Source organism: Triplophysa dalaica, chromosome 13 (genome assembly GCF_015846415.1).
Source record: "Triplophysa dalaica isolate WHDGS20190420 chromosome 13, ASM1584641v1, whole genome shotgun sequence".
Lineage (NCBI taxonomy): Eukaryota > Metazoa > Chordata > Actinopteri > Cypriniformes > Nemacheilidae > Triplophysa > Triplophysa dalaica.
Genome location: NC_079554.1, coordinates 17,003,344 through 17,019,382, shown reverse-complemented (window position 1 = coordinate 17,019,382; position 16,039 = coordinate 17,003,344). Strand labels below are relative to the sequence as shown.

General features: G+C 37.5%; 1 protein-coding gene across 1 annotated transcript in view; it reads right to left on the bottom strand.

Annotated features, from left to right (window-relative positions):
• Nucleotides 1–12,703, bottom strand: part of cd2ap (CD2-associated protein) — a 32,852-nt gene extending 20,149 nt beyond the window's left edge. The window contains 3 exon segments of the mRNA XM_056764797.1: nt 228–426; nt 7,456–7,616; nt 12,420–12,703. Of these exon segments, the coding sequence (XP_056620775.1) occupies nt 228–426; nt 7,456–7,616; nt 12,420–12,423 (364 nt within the window). The 5' untranslated portion in view covers nt 12,424–12,703.
• Between the last annotated feature and the right edge of the window lie 3,336 nt (nt 12,704–16,039).

The window sequence follows — 16,039 nt, the reverse complement described above, 5'->3', positions numbered from 1 at the left end:
ATTCTCGCAGGTACAAAAAGATTAAAGGTTAATAAGCGAAGAAATATATTGGTCCACTGGCCTAACTTCACGGTCCTCTTCCCAAAACCCCATCTTTTAAGTAAACACATACAAACGGATTCAAAAACATTTTGCCGTTTTGCAAAATAGATCTCCTAATCCACCTTTTAGTTTAACTTAAAAAGAGTCGGAGACTTGTAAAAATGTGAAATGAAAGGGAAACCCACTCTTTTTTGAGGCACGGGGTTGAGAGTTGGGCTGGAATCCGAGTCCTCCGGTGGGGATGCCGTAAGTGCTGATCCTCTGCACCAGACTCGCAACGTTCCCCGACGCTCGTCGCTGTATCGGAGATTCCTCTTTCAATTCCTTCACTTCTTTAGCCTCCTTCGGCTCCTCTTTGGTCTTTGGCTCCTCTTTTTTCACCTCCTGAATTACAAAACAGTAAAAATATTTGAAAATGACAAAACACATAGAATCAGAAACAGTCAAATGTGGTGGTGTTTACTGCACTTCTAATGTGATGTATAGAATGTTTCCGTTATAAAATATTACGTTCCTAACATGCATTTTACAGTAAATGGAGAAAGACATTTTTCATGGATGATAAAACGTGTGAATCAAAAAGATCTGATATCATTTATTCACTCTCAAATCCTTTTAAAAGGCCTGTAGACCTATAAAAAGTGAAAACAAAATTTAGAAGATGGTTTTAAGGGGTCGTATGGCGCGAATACGTGTTATTCTGTGTCTTTGGTATGTTATAAGTTGACCATGCATGTATTAAACACGTAAAATTCTAAAATTAAAGTATCGGAACAAATGATCCATTCTTTCTAAAAGCGAATGCTCAACAAGACCTCCCTGAAAAGCCTTGTGTAACCACACCCCGGCAAATGTACGTCACTTCGTAACATGATTTGACTAAGACCGCCCAAATCTAAACGTAAGATGGGCGTACTTATCATCACCGCCACAGCCATGTCGCAGAGAGGCTGTGTGTTTCGTTGCAAAAGAAGCCTCTTTGTTTGCCCTGCCAAAAGATGACACAACTAAAACGAATGGTTACATGGTACATGTTATGTACAACACTGTTCCAGAAAAGAACGATCCGAATGTTCAAGTTTGTGCATCACAATTCACCGACGTTTGCTTCACGAACCTGGGAGAGATCAAGACCGGCTGTGCACGAAAGCTGTGGTTAAAAAGTTGACCCATTCCAACCATAAAGACTTTGCAAAGACAGTCTAGCAGTTCAGATTCGCATCCTGTAAGCATATTTTCACTGTAAAAGTCTGTGCCTGTAAAAGACGGACTTAGGGGGGTTGAGTTTGTTATGTGTTTGCGATTTGCTAATCGGTATCTATGTACCAATCAGAGGTGACAAATGTCATGTTTATAATGGGGTTTATTGTCTTTTTTGAGTCTTGACGTGACGTGGCGTTATGCTGGTTGATCAAGAAGGGCCAAAGCACTCGCATAATTTATTATGTAACCATTCCCTGCTTTAATGCGAGCTTGTTTCTTTCTCACAAAAACTCTGTATGATGTATATGGTTGTTTGTTTATAGTCTTCATCACGTTGTATATAAAAGGTAAAACAGTAAGCTATAGTTTTTTACTATTTAACATACATTTTTTTTAATAAAACCTTAACAATCCTTTACATCCTGCTCAATTCGCGCCGGCAAAGTTGATGTATCGGCTTCATCATCATCATTTTCTGTATCAGATTCGAATTAATATAAGGAACTACCGATGACATTTTATCACCTGTCAGTACAATTACTTTGGAACCTGATGTTCCAAATATGGTAAGAAGTGTTACAATTCCGTCACACACTTGAAGTATTCAACCAATCACTTTGCATTGCCAATCATAGCACACCTCACTTTTCAGAGCAATGAGCTTTGTAAAAAATCAGTGCGTTTCAGAGTGGCGGGGCAGGGAGGAGATGCAAACATGCCAGGTATGTGGCAAAATACAGCGTTTTTTAACCCTAAATCGTCTATACACATTTCATTTCATCTAAAACAAACGATAACATTTGTTTAGCCATGTCATCTGACCCCTTTAAGAAATATTAAGATATACAGGCTTGGAATGACACACGGGTCAGTGAATGATGAAAGCATTGTCATATTTCGTAGAACTTCCCCTTTAACAAAACTAATTTCCGTTTTATTAAAAAATGTAAATACTACATCGTTGGGGCTGAACAGCTGAAACAGACAAAAACATCTGCCACACAAATCTATTTCTGCCCTTATGTTCTGCTTTTAGTATTATTCAGACAAATATCACATACACCATTAATTATGCAATTTAGCCCTGGTTTCAATATTTCCAAGTCACACCAACATCATTTAGAACTTTACAGCAACAGTCAACTACAGCCTATATTTATCGTTTCCAAACAGATGTAAATTTACAAATACCTATAAAATTGAGAATTCTCACACTCAAAATTTGCATTTCATTCTTACAAAAAGTGTAGAGAGAAAGAAAGAATCCAACAGAAGAGTGATAATGACAGCAGTGTGGTTTCAGCCCTCAGAAGTATGTTCAACTCGCCCTGTTGAAACATGCTCAGGACTTCTAAAAGATCCGATTTCTACTAGAATCACTTCTAAATGTGTACATAATAACAGAAGACCCTAAGTGTACCACTTAAAACTAGCATGAACAAGAATAAACATTATAAAGCTTATAGAGTCAGTGAATGACAGCACAATATGTCATTTAAAGATTTTTTTTTTCATCCATCTCATGTATTTTTACTACTGTCGATACCACATAAACTGTATTAAAACAAAGTTTAAGTGATTTCTTATACAAATTGTTTATTCAAACCGAGGTGTATACAGGAGAATATAGCAGTACTAAAAGTCTCCATTGATCTGTTCAGCCGGGTTCAGGGTCTTTACACACAGACAGACATGTGGTGCAGCTCTGTGTTTCCTGGAGACTCCAGTACAGAATGGAGAATGCCACAGGCTGCATCCGTTCCAAACTTCCTGTCTGAGATGCTGACAAAGAAATTCCTCATTGTTACTCCCTGTTCCTTAAGAACCAGCTTAAGGTCAGCCTTCTCAACCATCATAAGGACCTGAATTTCTGAAAAGAATAAAGCTTATACGACTTTAAAACAACGTGATGGAGTTAAGTAAAAAGAAAATTTCATTAGGAAAACTCAAAATCGTCGACCGCAGTGGTGCCAGGACTCTCTTTTCAAGGGATTGTGTACCCCAAAAGGAAAATTCTTTCAATTATTCACCTCATGTTATTCCAAATCTGAATTGCTTTCTTTAAGAAAAAAAATACAACAATTTGGTTGTCTAAACATTTTGGGGTCCCATTGACTTCCATATTATAGACAAAACCATTGAGACATTTCTCAAAATATCTTATTTTTTGTTACACTGAATGGAGAGTCATATTGAGGTTTTGGAATTTCATAGGGGTGAATAAATTATGTCATTTTTCATTTTGGATGATCTATCCCTTTAATTCTTTGTATAGTATAAAGAACGTTATAGGTAGTATAGTAATAACATATTTGAATCTTATTTTAAATTTTTGATAGGTTTAATGATGCTCACATCGAGAGCCAATGACCTTCCCTAGCGCCCACTTTCAGACAACACAAACACCTGCCTTTTATAACAACTAGAAGTATCCCAATTACATCAAATCAACACTAGAATTGCAACGGAAACATTATTAGAAAAAACGTCTTCTATCTGAACTAAATTGTGAATGCTCCCTCATTTGTAAGTCAATTTAGATAAAAGCATCTGCTAAAGAATAAATATAGACACAAAATTTTGTGGTAATGGACCACCCAGATAAAAAGCATTTTTCCTAAAACACTGCTTTTCTTAGCAACACAACCAGAACAATGAAAGCATCTAAGCCATGAAAGGTATAAAAACACCTTTCCAATAAAGTTATATTTGTCTGTTAAGTGCCCTTTTAAACCTGGCTGGTGATTCATAGAAACAGAGCGAACAGAGTGCCACGCTGTGAGAATCTCAAGGAATACAAAAACCACCAAAGACAAACATTACCTACAACACATCCTCCAAGCACAACAAAGATCTTATTTAGATACAAAACTGCCTAAAATCAGCTCCTTACCTGCTCGCATTCCATGGTCCTCTTCTTAAACTACCACAGTGGTGACTATCAAATCTTTCCGGGATCAAAGTTCATTTAAGGGAGTGGAAGATTACCTCATACCCAACTAAAGGAGTATCCACAAGGAAACGAAAGCAATAATTTCCTTCCTTTGACGAGATTTGGAATTACCACTGACTTTAATGTGGCTTTCCTCACATGGCCTTTCAGTCAAACTACTAATTATAAAGTAGCTACACAAATGGGAGACTCCAATGTGAACATTTTTTGGAGGATCTACTGACAGAAATGCTAAATAATATACATAACTGTCTTCAGAGGGGTTTTAAGACCTAACCTAATGAAGCGTTATGTTTTCATTACCTTAGAATGAGTTATTTTTCTAAAGAAAGCATCTTTCTAAAGGTGGAGTTGTTGATTTGGAAAGCTGCTTAATTTAGCCAGCTAGCACTGAAATTATAATCCCACATTCTATGCCAGGGGTCTTCATCGGGGGATCCGCGATGGAATTGCAAGGGGTCCGCTAATTACTCTTTACTCTCAGGCAACTTTTTGTTAAAATGTAAAGCATGGGTACTAAAATATTTCAACCAATGTTCTCTTTAAGCTGCGCACATGCACAGCCGCATTGAACCACCTGCATGCGTGCAGACATAAACATCCGTTCAGGCAGCGAAAGCAAGTAATGGAAGAAACATTACATCTGCATCATAAAAACCGGTAGGGTCTCAGTCTCCCTTCAGATAAAAGTACGCATGAAAGGAGTTTCGTGCAAATAACGTGCACTCTCATTTGTTTCTGAACTTCTGTTCAAATTTGTTGAAGCTGTAAAGCAATAATTTGACAGCCAAATGACATCACATTGGTTCTGCATTGTAAACTCTGACAGAACTATCGTACGTGTTTAAAATCGATGAAACGCACACCGCTGCATCTTGTTGTTGCTTTCAGTCAATTTGATGCTCTGCTCGTGTAAACTTTTGTGTAACAGCCGTGACAATGCTCATCCAGGAGAAAGACAACAAAACTCAGAATTATAAAATAGCGATGTGTTCTGCAACACACAGAGAAGCGGAGGGAAAAAAAAGAATGATGCTTCATATAACGGTCTGATGACATAATGCATTAATTACTAATAAATCTAATAATACATAATACTAATTACTTTCGCATCCAGAGACAACCTCTACCTCCGCTAGAATAGTCTTTGTGCTATTAACCAGGGTCAGTCATCTCATTGAAGCCTAAATAAAAACTAAGGTTAAAATAAATGTTTCATACAATAAAATTCAAATGTTTGATGCTTCAAATCCCTTAAAATAATCAAGCAATCTATATTAAAAACAAAAATATTACACAGAAAAGTTTTTAACCTATGTGCAACAATAACATAGAAGTGCTCATGTAATGTCTTAACATAATATTGCTTTGACAATAGGGTTGTGTCTATTTAAATAGCCCGGTTTACACATTTAGTGTAAGGGGGTACCCTGCTCCATGCATCTCTCATCTAAGGGGTCCTTGACCTGAAAAACATTGAAGACCCCAGCTCTATGCGATTCGCCGTCCAAAGCCACGCCTCCTCCAAACACATGAATGTATTTCCTAAATCCATGTAACGAATTACAACTAATTCCATTAAATTCTTCCCAAAGCATGTACATACCTGTCCAAATGAAAGAGATCAACCATGTGGTCTACTTTCAGACCCTTTGCCTGCCGAAACTATCTCAATCGTGTAAAAGCTGAACCGCTGTTAATTCGATGAAAAATCGATTCACGATTTTTAATAACATTTCTTCCTCAAAATTCGATGTGATATATGTTTAGATTTAATTAAATCTTGCTGGAATGATGGCGTACGATGTGAGTCTTTACATTAAGAGATCTCAGAATACTTCATCTTCGCTTCACAAACCTTGCATATTGCATACGTCTTGTCAAGCTCCTTCTTACCAAAGAGTTGATAAAATCCGAAGTATTTCCAAAAACCTACCCTTCGCTAAAAATGGGATGGGGTGTACAGGGCTCCAGACTAACTTTTTTTACTGGGAGCACTGTAGCACCTGACTGAAAGTTTTAGGAGCGCCAGCTGAAAAATTAGGGGCAAACCTTAAATCAGTCAGCAATGCATTTTCTCACATTTTCCCAAAACTAACTGTATTACTCATACTGAAAAATAAGTTAATGACAGCAGATTTGGTTCTGCTTATTTTAAAAGATGCAATGTCTGCAGAGCAGCTTCGTTATTGAATGGTGCTAAATAGAGAGAGTGTAATCTGAATTTATTTGAACCTACAGAAGTTGTGCTTCTCCAAAAGTATGTAATTTAAGTGTTTACAGTGTTACACATTAAAGCAAAATGGAAGGCTTCGTGTTATGTTCTTACGATGATTTTATTGTGTATTAAGGACATATTCACCATATTCACAACAGGTCAAATAAATCTTAACAAAACATTCGCCTGCGGTTCGTTCTTGCTGTGAACGGACTTGAAATGATTCGGCGATGTCTCTAAAGTAATCCACAGATAAATAACGTTTCCTGAACTCCTCCGCGTAAAGTTTCGTTTTAAACGTCTCCTATATCAAAACGTTCTTCCGCGGGCTCAAGAAATCAGTAACAGCAAACAGCAACTCGTAGTAATGCTAATGCGCTCACATTGTGTGTGTAAACTTGTCAATGCGGTTCTGGATTGTAGGAAACATCAGACATGTGAGTGACCCACTGACTGATGCGCAGTTGACTATCCCACACAGCCTGCACTGGCGCTTCTTCTCGTCTTTTCACATGAAATAAAAACTTTTACAAATTTGCGGGTCGCGCATGCGCGAGTACTTGTAAAAGAAATTCTTGAGCTGTCTTGAAAACTGCTCGCATTTAGTCTGGTGTATTTCTTTTACCCCTGCCATTGCTGAAGCTGTCTCTCGACTGTCCGGGTGCCGCACTGTTCTCGCAACAATTTTTTTTTTGATTATATCAACAATTGTTATATTAACTAGAACATTGATTCTTTTAAATCTGTGAATCTATGAGAATCGCTAGAGGACTGAATCGCGATTCATATGTGAATAAATTTTTCCACCCACCCCTAAGGATCCCCGACCCTGCCTTTAAGTTTTGTGAAAGTGCTCATTGCATACATGTTGGTATGGTAGAAATGGTAAAAATGGAGATAAGCAGGACAGCGTTGTGAGCCAGATTCAATCCTGGAGCCAATGAATGTGCTTCAAATCTCATGACCTCATTCACATTTTCTCTTTCATTATTTCCTAACATTATCTTATAACACACCACGAAAATACATAGAATTGTACCTTTACGAAGTTGTCTGGGAAAATGCCTCGTTTTCCATTGAGCATTCCTTCCATCCATCCGTCCTCGTCGATTCTTCGTACATTTTTTATCACGTCTCCGAGTTTGAGGGTTAACTCGTCGTCGTGGAGGGCTTGATATTCGTACTCCACCACCACCTCAACTACAAAGAGAGGAGAACATATTTTAGTATTCATGAAACTCACCTCAAGAACATGAATGTTTTTTTATAAAACATTATATATTTAGGTACATGCATGCCCAAAAGTTTTCTCTGATGTCAAGTAATTCTGTCATTAAATTAATAGGTATGTGGTTTTTTACACTAATTTTATGCCTGCACTACAAACATTTCATAACCTGCAACATTTATATTTAAATATGTCATATTTTGGTGGTGTTAAAAATGTGTAGAACTCCAAAGAGTTTCTAAATACTCAATAGTGTTTCTTCTGACCTTCTCAGACACATTGTGCACCTTGACTTTCAGACACTTTTGTTCAGATACTTCAGTTAAGTACAAAATTATTGTTTGTAGACATTCTCTATTGGAATTTGACCACATGGTTAGATCAAAACACAACAGCAAGAAGAATGATTTAAACTCCTTCTCGAGTACTTTGGATTTTATGTTTGTTCATAAGCTTGATGGAAGAAAGGGACAAATACTATATTTGCAATGTCTTGGTGATGTGTTTTCGTGTACAACCTAATCATTACTACGGATACACAGAGACAAAAATCCCATTCCGTTAGTCGTCCTCACAGTCTTGTGGAGTGTCCTGAAGAATGACTTCAGCAAAACCACTAAATCTGTCTGCGAGATTCGCACATGATACTGTGAAGAATGTGATGGGCAGCATATCACACACACACACACACTATCTATGTTGACAGAGTTTATTTACACAGTGATGTCAGATATAGCATAGGCTGGAAAACAGGGAATTTGGGACATAGGGAGTTTACAAGGAGTTTGTCCGATTAGATCTCTTCCATGTCTCCTTATCGTCACTCCTGGACAAAACTGATGTCACAGCAACAGTTTTTCATTCAAATATATTGGGATAGTTCACCTGAAAATTTACGTACTCTCAGATTGTTCCTTACCTGTATAAATGTCTTTGTTCTACTAAATACAAAGGAAGATATTCGGAAGAATGTCAGTAACCAAACAGATCTCATCTCCCATTTACTGCCATAGTAAGGAAAAGAAATACTTCGGGAGTCAATTGGGGATGAGATTGGTTTGATTACTGACACTCTTCCAAACATCTTTGTGTTTAGCAAAACAGGGAGAGGTATGGAATTGGAACAATCCAAGGGCGAGTAAATGTTGACAAAATTAAAAATTTGGGGTGAACTATCCCTTTTAAAGATGTATTTAAAAATTGTATTAATGTTGCACAGTTGAGCTTTAAATTTATCTCCTTGTTCCAGAAAATGTCAATAGAAATATTGATTATATCGATGTCACACCTACCAAAAAGGGGCTTTAGTTTTGACTATGTTTTTTGCAGCTCCCAAGGTGCCCTAATGTAGAGCAAAGCTCTGCAGAAACCGTCTACCACGAGTTGACATAATGACAAGTAAGGCGGACTGTGGTTTCTTGGCATCAGCTTCAGGAGCGGGCGCAAACCCAGAGCCTTCAATTTAACGGTCTTCCCTCCCTTATTCCCTCTGCTGCCATTCAGAACGGAAAGCAGATAAGGCAAATCACTTCTGAGAGTTAAAATCTCTACATGCTTTGTTCACGTGCCACTGTTGCGATTTTTCCACTGGGTAAATTCCGAAAAAGTGAAATTAGAAAAAAAACCTGAAGTGAACAGGAAATAACTTCAGCTTGAACAGTCCCAGAAATAAAGCTACATAAGTTTCATTCAGCTACTACATCTCAAGCTTCACATCATAGAAATTCAGAAGTTACGGATGGATATTTCCACAGCTGGAAATGAAAAAAGCACTCCCCTGTTTATTCAGTAACAGCTCAAGGGGTGAAAAAACAGTCTGTGAGTATCTCACTTGAAGTGATAGTTCACGCAAAGATTTAAAATCTGACATCATTTACTCACACTCTTTCTTTACTCTATTCTACAGACGCAAAATCAATGCAAGGCCAATGAGTATCGTCATTGTTCGGTTACCAACATTCTTCAAAATATCTTGACAAGAGGGTGAGTAATTGATGACATAATTTTCATTTTAGGGTGAACTATCCCTTTCAGTACAGGAATGACTAAAGATGACCCATTAATGAATTCAGAAGACAATATATATGATGCAATATGAATCTCTTGTCTTGAAGCTTGTAAAAAGAGAGATGCATATAAACATGCACATCGCGCACAAAAATGACAGAGGCTGGCAGATGCTTGCAATGTTTTCTGGGAAAATGGGAGGTCCTAGTCAGGATACGCTACAGCATGTGTTTACAATACAGCAAACCAGTGTGTGTTGTGAAGCAGAGATACAGGTCAGACATTAAATGGGTCAGTGATTTAGGAAAATAAAACTACGGCACTAAACAAAAACACATACAACTGCGATCAATATTGTCTGAAGCTTGGAAGAAATTAACCCCCTGAATGCCCTAAATATGGGACGCTTCATTTTAACCTCATGATGCCCTAAAGCACTCTTAACACAGCCCATCAAAAACATGGCTGACAACAACACACACACGCACAGTGAATAAACCCTTACGTATCATCATTTAAAATGTGTTTGAGATTCTAGAATAATACAGGAAACAGGAAGCAGTACTTGGACTAACCAAAATAGTAATTTAGACTCATGTTTTTTGACTAGCAGATGATTTCATCCAGGTATAAGTATTTGCGGATGATGTCAGCTCACCACAAACATAAATCTAGATTAGTATTTCCTATAACAATGCCAATGTTTTGACTTCAAACAACAAATATGAGAAATGCAAATAACTTTAGCAAAATATCAACATTGTTTTGATAAGGTTAATTAAATGCATGCAAGCTCATTATTGTTATTATCATACATCTTCTATCATCAATTTTCAGCATAGTCTTTTTCTATACAGTAACTTTGCAGGATAAGTAGCAGTGCTGTAACCTACGTGTAGGGAGAGGCAGCAGAGATTCCCCACATTTTTTCAGCTATAGGTTTTGTATGATGTCACGAGCAGGGTTTGAAAAGCAGGTTTAAAGATGTTATATGCACATATAAGGCAAGTATAGACGAAAGGTTCCAGAAGATTTTTTACTGTGTTTGGTTTAAACTGTTCCTGAATGTCTGCATTCAAGCTGAAATACTCTGTCAGTGTTCCCGGAAACTTACATAAATATACACATGTAGATATGTTTTCTTGAAATAATCGTTTATTAGTTTCAATCACTGAACTAAAACTCAAAATATGTTGAACCATTAAAGTAATAGTTCACCCAAAAATAAAAGATATAGATCTTTACTAACCCTCTTGTCATTTCAAACCTGTGTGACTTTCTTTCTTCAGCAGAACACTACTATTTTATTTTTAATTGGTGTTAACTGAACCGCATTCACTTGCGTTGGGTTTTTTGTCCTTACAGTAGAAGTGAATGGGGTCAAGTGCAGTCCGGTTACCAACTTTCATCAAAATATCTTAACAAGAGAGTGAGTAAATGATGACAGAATTTTCATTTCTGGTTGAACTATCACTTTAATATCAGTTGTGTGCACGTAATGTTTGCATTAAATTACTAGAAGCCTACCTTTGTAGGTTTGTTTTTGTAGTTGTTCATTTTAATGCTTACTAGGCCCTAGATATGGTAAACAAGATACACGGTATATCTGTTGAGCACATTCCCACATGAGAGCAGATCACGTGATAAACCCATCTGAAACCCGAGATCATTGAGAAATAGAATCTCTTTTCAATTCACCCGAACTGACTTAGTTTGGAGTCAAGACCTGACATGACCAAGCAAAGTCCACTCGCACCTGTGCAAGTATACCTTCATATTCCTTCACCACGCTTCCGAACTTCCTGATGGACTGACTCAGTTTCCAGTGCTTACATAACTTTGTGACAAGATGATGAATTGCTGACCAGGCCCTGAAAGCAACCTCTCAGCCAGCCAATGCTACAGATTGATAAATTCAACCTACATCTAAGAAAACAAACATCATACACCACGTAACATCAGAAAACAGAATGTAAACATTTTTGGGTGTAAGCCAAGTGGTCTTTTAAACACTACACTGAAATTGTAGTATCACACCTTCACATTTCGCAGGTTGTGATTCACATCAAAACCTTGGCACTAGTTTAACTAGTTATACAGATTAGTCTGCCAATGCGTAAATGCAAATAGTCGTTCTTTTTCCTGTGAACCGTTTCTCAAATCACTTCCAAAAAAATACCTTCAGATAAGCACCCATCAGGCACAATAGGTACCAATAGCTGCAATCGAGAGTAGTAAATATGGAAATGAAGCTGACCGAAAAGAGGATTTGCAGAAAACATTTGCACTTTATTCAAACCAGCACGATCCACAAGAGCATGAAAGTACAGCCACCAATTCTCCACTATCACATTTGTTTACCTGCCCAACTTCTAGCAAGGGGGAGGGGCTTCCTATTAAAGCTTCATAAAACTTAAGTGGGGTTCCTTGGAAATGAGCCATAGCGCCTTATAAACTGCTTTAAAAACAATTAAGGCAGCTTCGTACCCACTTTCAGCGAAAAGCCAACACTTAGGTACACTACCAAGGCAGATAACGTTAGTTGTTAAGTCTGGCGCAAAACGCCAGGAATTTATTGGTCTGTACAACCCGAGCTAGTTTGCGAAACTGGCGCCTAGTCAAATATTCATCTGGTTAACGTTACAAGTTTATTTTTCCAACTTGGATACAATGTTGCTTTCAACGACGCTCGAATGTCGCGACGTTCCCTTGGAAACTAAACGCGGGGTGACACTGTAAGCGATGCATAAGAGCCGAGCTGAACTCACCCATACTGTCCTTCGATACGAGACCGTCTTGATCTGATGTGTACAATCTGCCGTCCCGGTGGCTGATGTTAGCTAGCAGGCTGGATGCTAGCTGTAAATCCTACTTGTGCGGGGAATCGTGTCGGTGAAGTGCTTGTTAGCGCGTTTATTTGCTGTATTAATCCATTCGACCTTGTTGTAATGTCGGACTGTTGTTTAAGTGTGAGGTATGATTTGTAAGAGTAAGTTACTGTGCAGGAAGTTATCCCGAAGTCTCCACCTTTCTTAGATTTGACTCCGCGATATTTAACCAGTAGGATCCCGCGAGAAGTGAGATTTCCTCGCTGGAATGTCAGATTGTAGTATGACATTTGTGTGTAGACGGGGTTTTTAAGAATAAAGGCAGAATAAAATAAAGCACACATGCACGCAAGTGTTGCAGTGATTTACTTGTTCTCAGAGATGCCAATATATGATTGTATATAGTTTTATAACTGTATGCAATACTGTACGTAGTTGTCAGTCACTGTTGCACATAGTCCATAGGAAGAAGTCATTTTTATCATTTTTACAGGCCATAGGAAGAAGTCATTTTTATACTTTATCATAGGCATAGAAAGAATGTACTTATAATGCATATTAAAGTTTTCCCTTCCTATCTATTTTGTCTATAGATGTATATATTGCATTTATTGTGTAAGGGGATACCTGATTCTGCATCCCCTAATCTTTTTTGTAAACACAGAGTACGTGGGCGGCAGAGTGGCTTCCCTGCAGCTTCTCTGTAGCTAAAATATTTGCATTAAATTTGGCTGTTAAGCTGTTAACGGTGAAGTGCAATTGCTCCAATAAAAACACTTTTTAATGCTTATGTACCTCTCTTACTTTCGTTGAAATGTCTGTATTAATAGTCTCTCTGTCGATCTGTGTGATCTCATAATAATAAGGAATTTAGACAAACATCACTTAGACAAGCATTTGTATAGACTATTAAACTCTAGTATTATTAATTAGTGTAAATAAATGTGCTATAAAATAAAATTCTGATTTGTGGTTTCAGATCCAATAATCAAGTATTGGCAAAATTTTAATTCGTTTTAAATGATAGAATTGTGCTCTTTGAAGTCACGTAATGTTTTACCGCCAGATGGCAGCATATGCTCAGTAAAACGTTCACCAGAACATTTTAAAGATCAAAGCCTATGTACAATTCTCAGGGCTTTAGCTGGACAGCTGTACAAGTTGGCTGTATAGCCTTCAGAGTATGTTGATTGGTTTATTTAATGTCATGTGTTGTAGTATTGGTTCGTATTCCACACTTGGTAGAATAGAATTAACACTAGAGATAGAAAGTTCATACTTGTCTCACATGTACACTGCTGACTCTCCAAACTACAAGAAGTAGGTTCTCAGAGTTTTAGGCGCATGTCACAAATGTTTTTAATCAAAGCAGGAGAACGTATGACAACTATGTTGCTGTCAGATTAGGTTCCCTTTTGTTCAATGAGGGGAAGAAAGGAGACAGGCCTCGAAACATTGACCCACCCGTCCCAAACTTAAAGCACAAACCACTAGACCAATTGGAACATTGGATAGGCTGGTTTGAATGTGAAGCACATCAAGGCTGAATTTTGCCAGCTAGAGCAGGGGGAACATTATCTGACAGCTGAGATGTTTGCAGTCAGATATCTAATTAGGTATAAACGGAGGCGCGGGTCCGCTGCAAGTGGGTGGGACATTTTTATCAACAATTGGGCTGTACAAACCTTCACAGGATTTGAGTGGTTTATTTAATGTTGTGTGTTAGAGAGCTACATTTATTTTCTGCATGAAGCCTAGAACACTGATCTAGTCTGCTTACTGGAGTGACCCTAAAACTAACATTAGGTTGCTATTTAACATTGACTTAATCTTGCTCTTACAATTAAAAATTTAAGGTCTTCACTGAATTAACCAAAATGTATGTAAAGAACGAATATATATTCTACCAGCAGATGGCGTACGTTGCATTTCAGTTTCACTGTAATGTTGACTCATAGGCCCTTTAACATGAGCTCATCAGGTTGACTCAGTCCCTGTTACTGATTTACAGATAGTTTCTAAGACATTCTGAGTATTCAGTAAACCATTTGTTCTTTAAACATTTTAACACCTGTGAACAGTATCGAACATCAAATTTGGCTTTAGTCAAGAACTATAATATGGTTTCAAAACACAACAAACAAAATGGCCTGGCGGACTATTGTTTGTTTAAAGCCATTGGTACACCCAAACAATAGTACAACTAGCCGTAATGTTGCACATTTCAGTATTGCTGCACTTAAGTTAGTCAAACTCTTCTACCACAGTCTGAGTCACTAACCCACTTAAGAGTGATTTCCTGCAACAACAAAAAAGGGGGCACATAAGAGCGTTTCCCCCTTTGATCCTTTTAGCTCAGAGATGCTTAGGCCTGTGCCAGATGGTGTGTCCATTTTCTGCCAGTATGCTATTAGCTCTGTCTATAAAATGCTAGAAAATATATTTTATCCTTGTGCCAGTGACACAAAAGGTTATTAGAGTGTACTGTTTGTCCAAGGCTGTCACAGAATGTTTGAATGACATACGCTTTTGCAGATCAAAAAATGAAAAAATATACATTCAAATATATACATTAAATGCCATTCAAGTTGCTTCCCATAATGCATAAACAATTGAAAATAAATGCAATATAATGCAGGGTATTTCTCAACTCAATTCAGAAGTAGTTTCTAAAAGCTGCACTTTTTTCAATGTTAATAACCTCATTAAATGTTTAAAGTCCCAGTCAATTTAAAAACAACAATTTGTATTTTTTCATGAAATATTGCAGCGTTTATAGTAAAATAAAAAGCCATCAGTCTCCTCCTCGATCATGACGCCTGAGTTGATTATGTCACATTAGAAACTGCATTAGGTTAGGTACAGCAATTCCCATATGTTCAGGCAGATTATGTTTCACGCTTTAAGTTTAGGATATTTTTATTTGTCGAAACGAAACGTTGGTTAATATCAACCAAAGACAACGCAGGGAGGCCATTGGAGGAGGGCGGAGAAGAGCTAAAAATACCCTTTTTAAAAGGCTTTGCTGAAAGTCCCCGTGAGCTGGTAGTTGCGATCGTTTTCACATCCTCATTCTGACGCACTTCCAAGTGAAAAGTAATATCAAAATATGATGATGTGGCTTGTGTTTTTACAGCGAATTGAATGGATGCACAAAAACAGCCATTGCATTTTGAAATGAAACTGGCAGCAGACCTACATTTTAAGGGCAGGAGTTAATGGATGCTCCACCCATGCCGTCTAATTTACATATTTGATGTGAACGGCTATTTCATGGTGGAAGTGCATTTTCAGATTTTAATCGAAGATTATGAGGGCACATGAATTTTAAAAAGAAAATGACCCACATTGATAATCTTTTTACTATAAACGCTGCAATACTTCATGAGAAAATACGAATTGTCATTTTTAATTTCACTGCGTCTTTAAATGTTACTGAATCATTAGTAATATTAATGTGAGTAAATACTTTTAAAAGTACCAAATCGTAATTTAAATATCTTAAATCCGAGGTGTCTGGAACACAGTAGAAATATGCCAATTGTTATCTTTAATATTTT